Source organism: Lipotes vexillifer, unplaced genomic scaffold (genome assembly GCF_000442215.2).
Source record: "Lipotes vexillifer unplaced genomic scaffold, Lipotes_vexillifer_v1.1 scaffold86, whole genome shotgun sequence".
NCBI lineage: Eukaryota > Metazoa > Chordata > Mammalia > Artiodactyla > Lipotidae > Lipotes > Lipotes vexillifer.
The window spans coordinates 3,981,434-3,997,003 of record NW_006785406.1 but is presented as its reverse complement, the minus strand read 5'-3'; the positions used below and the strand labels follow the sequence as shown (position 1 = coordinate 3,997,003).

Below are 15,570 nucleotides of genomic sequence, written 5' to 3'. Positions count from 1 at the left end.
AATTCAATGCAATTAGTTAGCTTTAAAAGGGCAAATGGGTTCTCTGTGGGTTTGCCTAACCCTTTCTTTAAGTACCACGCTCTCACCAGTAAAATGTAAACAAAATTTTAAAAGTGAGAGCAATTCTGCACCTGAAGAAAATCAGAAGCAGAGATAAATCTATATATCTAGTATAGAGATATAATCATGTGAAAGAGAAAGGGGGGGGGAAATGACCAATGATGAGAGATGGGAAGTATTTTGTTTTCAAGGTAAAGTTCAAGGAAGAAAAAAATAGGGAATCCAGAAAGAAACACATACAACTCCAAATGTAGGTATGTGCTGGGTGGAATTCAGAAGAAGACTTAAATGTAACTAAGATGACTGGAAGAAAAACCAAGCATTAACTACACAACGCAAAAAGGACTGGAAAAATGTAGGGGGAAAAAAATGCCTAACCCTAAATTTCCAAATTTAAGAATCAAAATATATTTTTCAATTTACTGATAAATTACCTCTATTTTTCTGACTTCTTAAAGTTTAAACCCAAATCTAAGGTTTGGGTTTAAACTTAAAACATCTAGTGAGTTTTGCATTTGCATGTACAATTCAGAGAACCACAGTAACCACAGGTGTTTATCTGTTTATTGTCAAGAGGTCAACATGTACCTAATATAAACAACTAAATAGATTTCTTTCTCATTACCCTGTTCAGCAATTTCTGAATCATGTAAAGGCTCCTGGAAAGGAGAATCCTCCAATTTTTTAACATCAGCCTGAAGCTCAGAGTATTGTGTGGGACAACTAGGCCATTGCAAATTGCTGGCAAGTCTTGCTCTCTCTTCCCTGGCTGTAGGGTCATCCCAAATGATCTGTTCATTTTGGGAGGGCTCTGTGTTGACATCAGGTACTGTTTGACGAGACTGCCTAAGGAATAAAAGTCACAATTTTAGTAACAGATAGCCATAACAAAATCCACACTCATAAATTCTGTAAGTCTTGTAAATTGGTGGTTCACCTTTATATGTCCACCATCTAGCACATAGTAAGCACTTGAAAATACTTATTGAATAAGTGAACTTCGGGAAATTTTTTATTTTTAGAATGTTTCTTCCAGAAACTTATCTGTTTCACCTAGAAAATGAAATACATATTTTGACTGAATGTCCATATATTTAAAACTTCAAAGGGGGAGTTTACTGTCAAGAAATTTTAAAAAGTTCTAAATGATTACTGCTTTTAAAAAGGGGTTTCTCTTAATTATATAGGCTTAGGGTAACGTGGTAGTGTTTAGAAACCTGGTTACTTTGCTGACCAGTCAATAGTTGTATTTTTATCACTGGAAATAGTAAGAACTATAATTACACAGGAAGTGTACTATCTACAGGCTGCCTTAAAAGCAGGTCCCTTTGCCTACTGGTAACCAAACCTCCCAGAGTCTAGGTAGAACAGCCTTACAGTGAACTAGGGTGAAACATGTTTTTATGGTATAACTGTAACAATTCCACTGGAAAGTAAATAGAATTCTAATATCTTCCTTCAATGTGTATACTGAATATTTCAATTCCATATATATATGGAATCTTAGTGAAAATAATTTGCCAAAGCTGATGGTACTCCCAAAGTGTTCATTTGCCTCAAATACAAGGAAGATGGCCTTTTATTCTCAGAGCGTATTTATTTACTCTGACTTTGACACAAGATTTAGGCCCTCTAAAATGATAAAACATGATCTGGTCTATTAAACAAAAAACCATTTTTGCTCAGTACTCGGATAAAAGAAATAGCCTCATGAAATATACAGTTAATGTAGATAAATGCACAGTTAAATTAATTCAAGATATAAGTACCATAATTCATCAATTAGAGATTTTTCTATCAAGGAAAAGATGAAGTTATTCTACTGAACTTAAGTCACATCACACTAAGATCTGTAATCACCTTCCCTAGAAGACAGATTTATAAAAAGAATACAAAACACATGTAGTTCCAATAAGAAGTAACTGCTTAAATATATATATATACACACATATATATGCACTTACTGTTTAATACCAATATTATTTAATTCTAATATTAAGAACTGAGGGGACTATCCATTGAATCCATTTCAAACAAGGCAAACTGGATCTTAAAATCATTTCTTTCTCAGGGAAGGTAATAAAATGTATTAATCATGCCTCGCTGGAAGCAGTTGCTTCGTATGGAATTAACCTCTGCTTCCTGTCCCCAAGTAAGAATTCTAGAACTGCCTGGAACAAGAGAAGGAAGAAGGAAAAGTTAGGAAGGAAGGGAGGAAGGAAAAGCTATTCTGCCACCAGCGACAGGTACGGACCTCAGTGCCTCTAGGACTCTACTTCGTCCGCTGCGGGCAGAGCGAGCGCTGTCAGGGGTTGAAGAGGCACTGTTACAACCACTTCTTGAAAGGGAAGTCCTCTGCCCTTGGGGTTTCACTAGTGAAGTTGCAGACATTATCTCCTGTAGCTGCTTTTGAAAGTTCTCTCTCATCTCCAAGGTCTGTGTCAGAGCTTGAAACAAACACAAATACACCAATCAAGGTAAGTTTCTCCTTTCTATCACACCCTATCCACATTAACTATTTTGTCTAGATTTGGTTGAACATAAATTTATTAACTTGACATTTATCAGATACTTACTATAGGCTATAGTAATGTACTAAGACTACGAATCCTGCAGAACATAAAGGCAACCCTTACTACGAGGACTGTAGAGGAAATAATCAGGAAGACCTTTGCAGACACTGTGCTAAGACCCATAGTCGTCATCCTTTTGTAGAGCTCCCTGCCTGCTTCTGACCCTCTCATGTTCTGTACTACACCAAGGTACATTACAGTCATTTATGATTTTCCCCTATGGTCCTCAAAAACACAGACCACAACATACTTATCTTTGGTTTCCTTGTAGACTAAACATTGAAGTAGGTACTAAATAAAGATTTTTGGAATGAACAGAGTGGGACTAACTAAACAGGTAAATCATAGACAGGGAAAGCTATGGTAGGGTGAGAAAAATAGAAAATATTAATCCATTAAAAAGAGGACACCTATAGATATAAGGTTATTCAATGCTGTACTCTTTATAACAGCAAGAAATTAGAAATAAACTACATTCCCATCAACAAGGAACTGGCTAAATAAAGTGGGCCATTCATACTGTGAATACTATACAGTTGCCAAAAAAAGGGAAAATGACTGAAAAAGATCCTATGTACTAATAAAGACACTCCACAGGTAGAACTGTTAAATAAAAAGATCAGGATCAAAGTATAAAACAGAATATACAATAGTCAGTATTTACGTATTTTTTTAAAAGTGGGGAAGGAGAAAACTTGGGCCTTCGTTGCCACGCACGGGCTTTCTCTAGCTGTGGCGAGTGGGGGCTACTCTTTGTTGCGGTGCACGGGCTTCTCATTGAGGTGGCTTCTCTTGTTGCGGAGCACAGGCTCTAGGTGCGCAGGCTTCAGTAGCTGTGGCACACAGGCTTAGCTGCTCTGCGGCATGTGGGATCTTCCCGGACCAGGGCTCGAACCCATGTCCCCTGCATTAGCAGGTGGATTCTTAACCACTGCACCACCAGGGAAGTCCCAGAAAACATGTTTGATTGTACGCATGAAACAGCTCTAGAAGGCTCCATAAGAAAATAACATCAGAAGGGTGGGAGAAACTTTTCACACCTCCTTCTGTACCTTTAAAACCATGTGAATTTATGTTAAAATATATTGTGCACATAATAAAACTTTTTGAAAGTCACTGAAAGGAACTGAACCAAAGGACAAATGTTTAAAAAATTACCAACTCCACCTACCTTTAATAGAATAGGGCTGTGTCACACTAACTCTGTAAAATACCTAGTTCCACACATTTCACAGGTTTCACACTAAAATCACTTAAAGCTTTGTTAACTATTACTTAATGATTGGCATAGAACCTCAATTCAATCCTCAAATATATGCTTTACTTGTATTCAGCAACATAGAAAATAACTTTTATTTGTCCATCTGATGCAAAGGAAGCATTCCATATTAAAGATACATATTTATAAATTTTTTTTGTTTGTAATTTAAAATATTTTACCTCCTTTAGAGTCATTCCTGCCATTTCCATTTGATGTTGCTGGTTCTTTATTACTGGTAGTCATACTGTCTATATCATTTTCTTCTACGGGCAAATGATCTGGCTATTGAAGGAGAAAAATTACCATTTCTCAAACCAAGCCCATTATAAGGTTTCATAGCAGTATGTGATTGTACATTCAGCTTAAAGAGGGGGTAAATGTATCATCGATATCATCTACCTCATCATCCTTCGTTGTCAAATCAGCTGAGAGTAGTCGGTTATTACAAAGTCTGCCATCTTGCACTGCACTGATATCCAAGCTCATTTTGGGATTATAAGTATGTGGATAAAAAGATTCAGGAAGATGTTTATACTCTTGGGCACACTGCAATACAATGGTGTGCTTTAAAACAGGACTGAAAAAAAACTTAGCAAATAAATGATGTTAAGTAGAATAAAGACAGCCAATACATTATGTTCTAAGATGGCAAGAGTCCACAAAATTAAAGTTTTGAAAAGTAGTTGACACTTAAAAATTCCATCAAATGACAAATTGTCCTCATTTTTTAAATGTCATGTCCACTAAAGTATAAAATCTAATTCTATTTCTATGCTTTTGCCAAGGTATCTATCACATTCCAGGCAATACCCAGAAAGAAAAGGAAAGGGAAGAAGAGGAAAGAAAAGAAGCTGTATTGGCATGCTAAATTAATTCTCCTCAAATTATTATAAAATTTTCTTTCATACCATTTTTAATTAGCAAAAAGAATCAGAGAATCTGAAAGAGTACCCATTAAAGACTCGTTAAGCATTTAAGGATTAAAGATCTTAATTTTTTGATGCCAAAGATATGAAATGTGTAATTAACTAAGGTTATCGAACTTGTTTACATACAAAGAAATGGGTTTGTGCCTTGAAACACTGTTTACATGCATTTTCATTTAACAGGGAGGGGAGGGAAAAAGTATGGCTTACTTCTAAAAGCCAGTGCTCTGAAACAATGTGTATTCCTCTTTCTTTTACAGATTTATACTCCCGATTAGTGTCATTTGGTCTCCCTTGATAAATGAAATGAGTCACTGTCTCATCAAAACTCCACCTGAAACAAGCAAACACACAAAAAAATGAATACCTGAGAGAAATAACTACATTTGTTTAAGATGATCATTACTGTCTATAAACAGAATACTCTGACCTTCTCAAAACTTTCAAGAACCAGAGTAAGCAAAAAACATTAAATGACAGGCTCCACTTTCATTGTCAGATTTTATACATATATCTCTAGGTATATAAATGCAGAGACATATTTAGAAGGATATTCTTGAAAATATTACTTTCCTTTGTATACTTTTCTAAATTTTCAATTTTCTTTTATCATTTTATAAAGGTGATATAACAATAAAAGTATTTTCAAGTTAATGAAATGGCAAAGCATCCAATCTGTCCTCCAGTTGTTGGCAGCCACTATTCACTGTACATTTGCTCTGTGCCCCATAACACACTGTGTACTTTACATAGTATTATTTCATCCATTCCTCACAACAATCCTAAAACAATGTATTATTTTACTCATTTAACAGATAAGAAAACTGAAGGGCATGGTTAAAGTATCCTGTTCAAGGATATTCAGTGAATAAGAGGTAGAGCCAGTTTTGACTTCAAAACTCACACTCTTAGCTATTACATTATGCTCCTGATTTCTTTCCATTTAATATTTTCTTGATTATTTTAGGAAAATAATCTAAAAAAGTAAAATATGTGATCCTTAAAAAGATCAAGTAAAAACCAAGGAGGAAATAAAAATTGTAATTCTAAATGTAATCAGCAAAATAAAGGGAGGTTTCTCTTTATGGATACCTAACATACTTCCCATTTCCTAAATAAGAAATATCTCTGAACGTTTTTTTTGTTTGTTTGTTTGTTTTTGCCACGTCACTCGGCTTGTGGGATCTCAGTTCCCCGACCAGGGACTGAATCCTGGCCACAGCAGTGAACGCCCAGAATCCTAACCACTAGACCACCAGGGAACTCCTATTTCTGAACTTTTTAAATAGCCAAGTTAAACAAATTAAGAAGGAATATTCCCTCCTAAATTATATTATAAACATTCTATTTCTCACTGCCCATGTGTCCTTAAAAATAATAGTGAAAAAACCCCTGCTAATTGAATTGCCAGTCTTTCTAATAATTGTTTCTATTTCTGCTGTGAGGTAAAACAGTAAAATGTAAATAAATTTTCAAGATAATTCAAAAAAAAAGGAATATCTTTTGCCTGAATCATCTTGGTTTACTACTATCTGACTCCACTGTGATAATACAAAAACTGTGTCTTTTAGTCCTTCAAGAACAGACCATCAATGATTGTAGACAGTAGATGTAGATAGATCAGGAGCTGGCAAATTTTTTCTTTCTTTCTTTCTTTCCTTTTTTCTTGGCTGCACTGCACAGCATGCAGGATCCTAGTTCCCCGACCAGGGATGGAACCTGTACCCCCAGTAGTGGAAGCGCAGTCTTAACCACTAGACCACCAGGGAATTCCCAGGACTGGCATTTTAAATCTTATAGAAACATAAGTCCTATATGTTCCTTTTAAATCTTACATCAAGTCCACATCCAAATGGAATACCAAAGGAAGAATTCAATTTTGACAAATATGAATACTCTCATAGGGCTATTGTGAGAATGAAATGAGATAATACTTGCCTCATACTAAGCCCTCAGCAACTAGTAATAGATAATATAAAAGTAATTATATAATATTAGACAATTACATAATAATTATTATAGAATAATATGTCTATAAAATAGACAATACAAATAATAGTTATAATAAGTAAGAAACCTTTACCCTTCGACAATAGATGAATTAAACACTAAGGTGCTTATAACTATCACAGACCCATTTTATTTTTACATTCTCCTGATCTAATTTCTTTATCAAAAAGAAAGATAACTGAAATGACTTACCAAAGGGAAAGATAAAGCTAATCATATTCCTCAAACTGTTTGTTACTTGTAAAACCAATCATTGTTCTATCTATGAGTGGCTGAAAACAAGTGATCAAGAAAGCAAGCACCACAGACAATGGAGGAATACAATCAATTCAGGATTGGCCGGAATAGGCAAGGGTCTCTCATTCCCTGATACTGATGCCATTTATGCTAGAGACCTGTCTCTAGTTTGGCTGTCAGGTTGAGAGTGGATGTGATAAACTATGCCTCCAAAGTAGTAAAAATGATAGAAATTCAAACATCCTCAAAAAGACACTTTTAATTCAGGAGTGCTGCAGTACTTAGTACTACTTACAGAAAGGTTCTAATTTGAAAATCACTAAGAAACATGCTTAATGTCAGACCTAAATGTATTACTAGACTATAAACTCCTTGAAGACAAGGATTTTTTTCTAGATTATACTCATTCATGGATCCCAAGTTTTTAGAATAGTGAGTGGCACAAAATAAGTTCTCGTATATTTGTTAAACATGCCCTAAAAACAAACTTGTAAGAGTGAATTGATATGGGAGAGAATATTTTAAAAGGATGTGTTAAATTAAAAATCAATTGGAGAGATTTTGTAGATAATATGACAAACTAAAAGTCAAAATAATGTTTTTTGTAAATGCTCACAACAGTTTTATGTTTCCCTATAAATTTAGGTCGTATCACCACCAAACAGAAAGATGAACCAACTACCTGTAGTCTGCACCTAGAGAGGCTGCAATCCCATTTAGTTCACTCTGCTTCTTACTGAGTTTTTTACTAACACATACCACTACCTTGTGAAGTGGCTTTGGAGCTTCTTCCTGCCCATGGAAAATAAAAGAAACAGATCAACCATTATTGTTTTAAGTGTTTTTTATCTAAAACTTCCTGATAATGAGAGATTTAATTCTACCTTTTCTGACCGGACATCTTTCAGTTGAGGGCTGGCAGAAAGAGCGACAGTATTTCGAGAGCTATTTGCCAAAGCAAGTTTCAAGTTTCTGACAATGACTTCTGAGAGTGGTGTACCCAGTTTCCTTTTCTGCTGGCTGGGACCTCCTGGAGTTTCCAAGGCTGCGAGTGCATCCTGTATGTATGGAGGGGGAGAGGGAGAAACGAAGAGAGGAAAAGGAGAAGAAAAGGAGAGAGAAAGGAAGAAGAGGGGAGAGAAGGGAAGAGAGAGAGGTAAACAGAATAAGGAAAGACGGAGAAAAAAGAGGTAAAGAGAGAAAGGGAATAATCCTCAATATTAATTGGATTATAGTTTTAACCTCCTCCAGTTTTCCTCTAAACAACAATAAAAAGACTTAACTAGTGTCTATTATGAAGAAAAAAAATTTCATGCTGTCCAGCAAATTAGTTCAAAGAGACTGACAAGTTTACATTTTCAGCAGCACTTACCACATTTGTTTGATCTTAGAGTTGAAGTTGGTTAAAATTAATGATACCAAAAAACAAAATAAACGAACAAGTAAACAAACAAAACACACAGACGGAAACAAGTAAGCAAGGATGGATATAAACAAGACATGAACTATAAAGAAGGTTAAAAAGTTAGATTGAGCTGAGAATTGTGAAAAATCTTCAAAGGTACAAAATGTATTCCTGTTCCCAAGCCACCCACAATTCCCTCATGAGCAGAGGCCACTGCTGTCCAGGGCTTGTGCTCATTCTCTTTCCCATCTACATAGTATTCCATGTATACAGCAGAAAGTATTTAACCAGTGCTCAACTGATGAATATTTAGATTAACAATCTTTTGCCAGTATAACAATGTAGTGAATAACCTTGTACACACACATTTTGTACACACAAGAGTAAAGGGAACCATTTAAACAAAATGTGCGCACCAACACTGACATTCTCATGAGCAAAGCATTAGTGTTTCCCAACATGCTTGACAGCACAGTGGGTAATCAGATTTTTCTTTTTTGCCAATCTGATAGGTTAAAAAATATATCTGCATGCTTTAATTTTCCATCCTCTTATACCGAATGAGATTAAACATCTTCATGCATGTATAATATTTCTATTCAATTTTTTGTGACAGCTATCTCTTCCTATCCTTTGCTTATTTTCCCATTAGGTTATTAGTCTTTTTAAAATATCCACTTGCCTAAATATATCTGTATATATTTTTATGCACATATATACCCACTATGATATGCACGTTTGTTCCCAATTTGTCATTTGTCAAATTTTTGCCATGGAGAATTTTTTTAAAAACAAATACTTTTATTGCATATTTATAAAATCTGCATAGTTGAATGTAGAGAATTTTTTAATGCTGTCAAATTCATATGAATCTTTTATTTCTTTTGGTATTATGTTATAGTTAGAAAGGCCTTCCTCACAATGGAATTATTTAAAAACAAACTCACTCTCTCATGGCCTGTTCTAGTATTTTTATGCCCTCCTTTCTTGTACTTAAGTATCGGATCCTCTGAAATTCATTCTGATGTAAGGTTTGAGGTTTTATCCTGTTTTCTCAGATGGCTACCCAGTTGTCTGATTTGAATGTCCCCTTAATCATATAATGCATTCTTCTATCTATGGGGTGTAATCTTCTGCATTGATTTGATTATTCATGTAACAATAACACACTGCTTCAATTACTGAAGCTCTATAAGATGTTTTAATAATAGTAGGGCTAGTGCCTTCCCTTATTCTTTTCAGAATTTTTATACTATTTCTGCTTACATTTTTAATAGGATCTATATTGTCTTTTTAGATCTTTAGGATGTTTAATCTTTTTTTGGAGAACATGGTAAGGCTTTCTATTTGCAAAAGTTTTTTTTTTTTTTTTTAAATTTCTCTGCAGCATTTAAAAGAATTCTTCATATACAAAAGAAATCAGAGCTCCCACACCATGTCTACCCGCCTTCTGAACCTATGCCATGAGCACTGCTTTCCTTCTGGTACTTTCCCCCACTTAAACATTAGTGGGGGAAACCCCTCTCACTAATTCTCCCCTCTCATCTGCACCATCAACTGGATCTCTATTGATCCATCACATTGGCATACAGTTATTTCTTCCATTATAAAAACAAAACAACCTTCTTTTGATCTTACTTTGCCCTACAGCTAGCACCCCATTTTTGATTCCCCTTTACAGTAAGACTCCTCAAACGTATAGTTTATGGTCAATGTCCCGAACTCTTCCCACATTCCTGTAGGAACCCACTTGCTTCCACCTCCACAATGTCACAATAACCCTTATTGTTAAGATCACCAGTGTCCACAATGCCAAATCCCGTGGTCAACTTTCTATTCTCACCTTTGTTGATCTTTCAGCAGCATCTGACATAGTGAACTACTCCTTCCTCAATACTTTCTTACTTGGCCTCTAAGACAATCTCTAGGCTTTCTCTTCCCTCACTGGTGGCTCCTCTCAGTCTCCTTTGCTGTTTCCTTCTCTAAATGTGAGCCCCTATGGGTGTTCCTTAGACCTTTTCTCTTTTCTTCTTCTGCTCTCTTGGCATCTCTTCTCATATGGCTTTAAATATTACCTACAAACTCGGATCTCCAAATTTGTTTCTCTAGCCCAGACCACTCACCATTCCTCAAACTTCAGGCTTTATGTGTAACTGCCTATTTGACAAAAGTACTTGGATGTCTAACAGGCATCTCAAACTTTATGTGTCCAAAACACGAGCTCTTGATCTTTAGGCTCCAATCCCAAAGCATTCTATTCAACTCAGTTGATTGGCAGCTCCATTTTTCTAATCTCAGACCAAAATTCAGAGAAGCCAAATTCTAAACATTTAAAAACTCACCAAGTATTAGGGAAAATTGATTGAGAATGATCAATATCTAGACATTACCTTATAAAACTATTAGACTTTAAAAATAAAAGAAAAATCCACATGGCTTTCAGGCAAAAGGAAATAATTTACAAAGACAACATAATTAGATTGGCATTACAATTTTCAAAAACAACATACATAAAAGCAAGGTAGGGCTTCCCTGGTGGCACAGTGGTTGAGAGTCCGCCTGCCGATGCAGGGGACGCGGGTTCGTGCCCCGGTCTGGGAAGATCCCACATGCCGCGGAGCAGCTGGGCCTGTGAGCCATGGCCGCTGAGCCTGCGCGTCCAGAGCCTGTGCTCCGCAACGGGTAGCAGTGGACCAGCATTTTCAGGAAACTCAAAGGAAAAAAAAAAGCAAACCAAGAATAGTACATCTGAACAATTTGTTGAAGAATCAAGGCCTTAGTAAAAGTTTTAAAGGTGCAGAACTTCATTCCTACCAAAAGAGGACAGGGAAGCTTCACAAAGGACAGACAGTGAGCATTTCATATATTTAAATGCAGAGTTAAGATTAAAACAAGGGTGAGGTCCATGGGTTGAAGAATATATAAACATTTTATTTTCTGACAAAGTAGACAAATGTAACTAAAAATAGTGGAAGAGAGAAAAGGTGGAAACAGAATAAGATCACTGACTGCAACAGAAGCAGTAAGCAGGGGATCTAGACATAATTTAAAACTGTCATATAAAAGTTTAAGAAGGGGGATTAAGAACACTATAAGAAACCATGAGGAAAAAACAAACAAACTCTTTCCTAAATACCAAAAGGAAAAAAAAAAAACACACAAAGAGGACACAATAAGTGAAGAAACATATAATAAAAATATATAAAACATAATCACAAAGCAATTACAATATAATATATGACAGAAATGAGACCAAATACAATATAAGTCATATTAAATGTGAATGGGCTTAACCTGCCTAACTGAAACATTTTCAAAATGGCTCAAAAAGCAAACCCAACTCTATGCTGTATACAGGAGACCCACTTAAAACACAGCAATCCAAAAAGGCTAAAAATGAAGGAATGCACAGATTTATAAGGGAAATGAAAACAGTAAGAGAGAAGCAATTGAAATCCTGATACCAAAGTACACTTCAAGCCAAAAGCATTAAATGAGACAAAGGACAGATTCCTACTAACATAACAGTTATGAATATCTATGCACTAAGTAATACAGCAATTATCTATTCAAAACAAAAACCACATCAGATGCAGGGAGAAATTAAAAACACACCAATATTAGGAAACTTGAAAATACCCCTTAGTATAAGAAGAGTTAAATGAACAAAAAATAGGAAAGGATATAAAAGATCTAAACAATATAATCAATATGTCAGACTTTTATCTATAGAGAGAAAACCCTGATAAAGAATGTATCTTCTTATCAAAGAACGTTCTCAAAAATCAAAAAATGTTCTCAAAAACTGCTCAATATATCAGGGTACAAAGAAAAGATCAGTAAGTTCTGTGAAGTAGAAATATTACAAACAAAAGTCTGATCACAATGCAATAAAACTAGAAATTAAAAATGAAACAAACAAAATCCTTCCATCTGGAAATTAATGAAAACTCTACACATCTGAGTAAAAGGTTATGTGAGTATTCCTTATACTATTTTTATTTTGCAACTTCTTGTAAGTTAGGAATTATTTCCAAGTTATAATATTAAAAATAAACTTATAATACTTCTTTGGCAAGGATGGGGAAACTGGGTGCTCAATACACTATTGGTGGGAGTATAAACTGGTACAACCATTTGGACAGCCTGTCAGTCTCTACTGAAGGTGAAAGATGACCCAGCAATTTCACTTCTAGGTATATACCAAAAAGCAAAGCATGTATACATATTCCAAAAGACATGCACAAGAATGTTCACAGTAGTGCTATTTGTAAGAGCAAAAAACTAGTAACCACCTAAATGCCCATCAACAGTAGACTGAATATGTAAATTGTGATATATCCATATACTGGATTATTACACAGTAATAAAATCAATGAATTATAGAGATAGCAACATGGACAAATCTTCTAAATGAAGGTTGAACAAAAATAGACAGACTTATAATACATGTTATGATTCCACCTATTTAAAAGTGAAAAACAAGCTTAACAAAGCTAGTGGTAGAAGTCAGGAGTATTACCTTTGGGGAGGAAGGAGGAAGAAGTGATGGGAAGGGGGGACTTGAGGAAGATTCTATAGCATTGGCAATGATCTCTTTCTGAATATGTATTGTGTCTTTCCAACTGTTAACACTAATGTTTCATTTACCAGCACATTTGTTGTACTTTTCTGGATGTGTGTCAATTAAAAATTAAGTTAAATAAGGGGTGCTTTTTATTGTGAGGGCTAATGTATGTTCAATTTGGTGACCCATATGGAATCATGGGCCCTTCTGTTTTCAGAGAAAAAATTCAAAATACCATATTACATCAATTTGAAGAACCACTGATTATAAGATGAAGAACTATTTTATACATCACAAAAGACAGAGAGAGAGAGAGACACTGCTAAATACACTATGACTAAACAATGAAACCTTTAAATGTGTTTTGTACCTTCACTGAGACTATTTCTATTTCAGAAACATCAGCTTTTCACTGCAAGGTAGAAGAATGGTCTCAATGACTAGAAATATTTCTACTATCTTCTTGTCTCCTAATATTATTTCATTTACTATTCAAAGAGTCTGTGAGCTTTGAGACCTTGGAAATCAACTAGATATGCTCCATGATTTTACAGACGGGGATAATGAAACCCAAAGAGGGTGACTCGCCTTAAAAGGCTGCAAGAGGAAAAGCAGAGGCCTGACTCTAGATCTTGCAGTTCCCAAACCAGTGGTTTTCCTCTACTTCTTAAGAAACAAGGAACAGTGTTAATCATAGCACAAAATGTTACTTCAGAAGAAATTTGATCAAAGATTTAGCTTGGAGAAAACTGTCCTGGGTATCAATTTATATTTATTTTCTAAAGATGAACAATCTGTAAACTTTAAGTCTGCTCCAAAACATACTAGTAAAAATTATTAAACTCTATGAGTTTAGATAGATAGATAAACCATACAATAATTTTGCAAAGTCATGGATAAAAAAAACATGGTTTGAATAGCCATTCGAAAGGCCAAAAACTACTAAAGGAATAGTGAAGAAATTATCTTTGGGGAATGAAAGGAAACCATTTGAGAAGGTTGAATTAGCCCTTGATTTGTGAATGAATTTTTCAGAAGGGGAGCCATACTCCAGTGCTCAGAAGATCAAAGAAAGATGCACACTTAACTCATCTTTTTAAGGGAAATGATTGAGAAGTAAAGTGATAACAGACATTTTCAGAAAGAGCACTGGGTGTACGCCTAGAATCAAAACATAAGTAGCAATGTGCTTATGTTATTTTACAGTTTATGAAACTATTTCATCACACAATTTCACTTAATCCTTATGATAAAACTGTAAGTTTTCAGAGTAAGTGATACTATGCTCATTGTACAAAAGGAACTAATGCTCAGATACGTTAAATGATCTGTGAGTCATACCGTTCATGACAGATATAGGACTTGAATCCAGATGTCCTGATTTCATACCATATATATCTCTAGCTGTTACCTCAAACCTGGATATATATAGGGACTCAATACTATGCATCTATTTGCCAAGATTTCTGGAAGTTACTACTACAAACTTCAGAGGTGATGGAGAACTTGGTGCTTTACTTTATAAGCTATAAAACTGTTATCTCCAGAACCACTTTCTATAAGCCTTACCTTCACATCAAAGGAAGGCTTGAAGAGTTTGTCCTTGGACAGAAACTTTGAGGGTGTATCCAGGCGTAATGAGGGCTCCTTCTGAAGTGGTTGTCCTGCTGCAAGGGAGACTGAAGCCTGTCCGGAGTGCTGTGAGATCACCGCACGGAAAGCTTTACTCTGAAAGCGATTCATATCTAAAGGTGTAACGGCTGTTTTTCTGTGAGTTTCCAGGTCTGTGACAGGATGCTCTGGAGTATCTGGATTTAGATTCACCCCGTTTGTTGTTTCAGTTTCCAAACTTTGTTCTAGAGATTTAAAATGAAAAGAAACAAATGTGAGCCACTAATGTCTTTTGTGTCTAAAGAGGCACACAAGAAGTGATGTTTTTACATCTTATTGTGAGTTTTCATGTGAATTCTCAAGTATACTTCAAACCACAAAGTTATATACCTACTTTCAAAGAAACAAACCAGACAATATATTAAAATATGTGTTGAGTTAGACAAGTACATCAACTGAAACAAATAATTAATGAAATTAGATTTCCTATTTCATCTTGTTGTAACTTGAAATATTCTCATTAAACCTCATAATTTGCCCAAAATTATATAAATAATGTCATCTTAGTCAATGGCAGAGTAAAAAAGAAAATCCCAATTACATGCACTCAGAGTTAACAATTACGGTCAGGTTTTTGGAAAGTGCTTAATGAAGTTTTAATACTACTTTGCCTGCATTGTAAAATTTCCAGGTTGCCTAAATAAAAGTAGTAAGTATGGGCTTCCCTGGTAGCGCAGTGGTTGAGAGTCCGCCTGCCGATGCAGGGGACATGGGTTTGTGCCCCGGTCCGGGAAGATCCCACATGCCGCAGAGCGGCTGGGCCCGTGAGCCCTGGCCGCTGAGCCTGCACATCCGGAGCCTATGCTCCACAACGAGAGAGGCCACAACAGTGAGAGGCCCGCGTACCGCAAAAAAAAAAA

The 15,570-nt window shown here is 35.5% G+C and overlaps 1 protein-coding gene across 1 annotated transcript in view; it reads right to left on the bottom strand.

The window, feature by feature from the left end:
- Nucleotides 1-15,570, bottom strand: part of TOPBP1 (DNA topoisomerase II binding protein 1) — a 74,031-nt gene that overhangs the window by 17,271 nt on the left and 41,190 nt on the right. Inside the window, exons 12-19 of the mRNA XM_007457562.1 lie at nt 14,609-14,895; nt 7,952-8,125; nt 7,750-7,859; nt 5,031-5,154; nt 4,294-4,440; nt 4,074-4,176; nt 2,315-2,507; nt 686-906 (exon numbers count right to left, since the gene is read on the bottom strand). Coding sequence (XP_007457624.1) covers nt 686-906; nt 2,315-2,507; nt 4,074-4,176; nt 4,294-4,440; nt 5,031-5,154; nt 7,750-7,859; nt 7,952-8,125; nt 14,609-14,895 — 1,359 coding nt within the window. The remainder of the gene's footprint in view (nt 1-685; nt 907-2,314; nt 2,508-4,073; nt 4,177-4,293; nt 4,441-5,030; nt 5,155-7,749; nt 7,860-7,951; nt 8,126-14,608; nt 14,896-15,570) is intronic.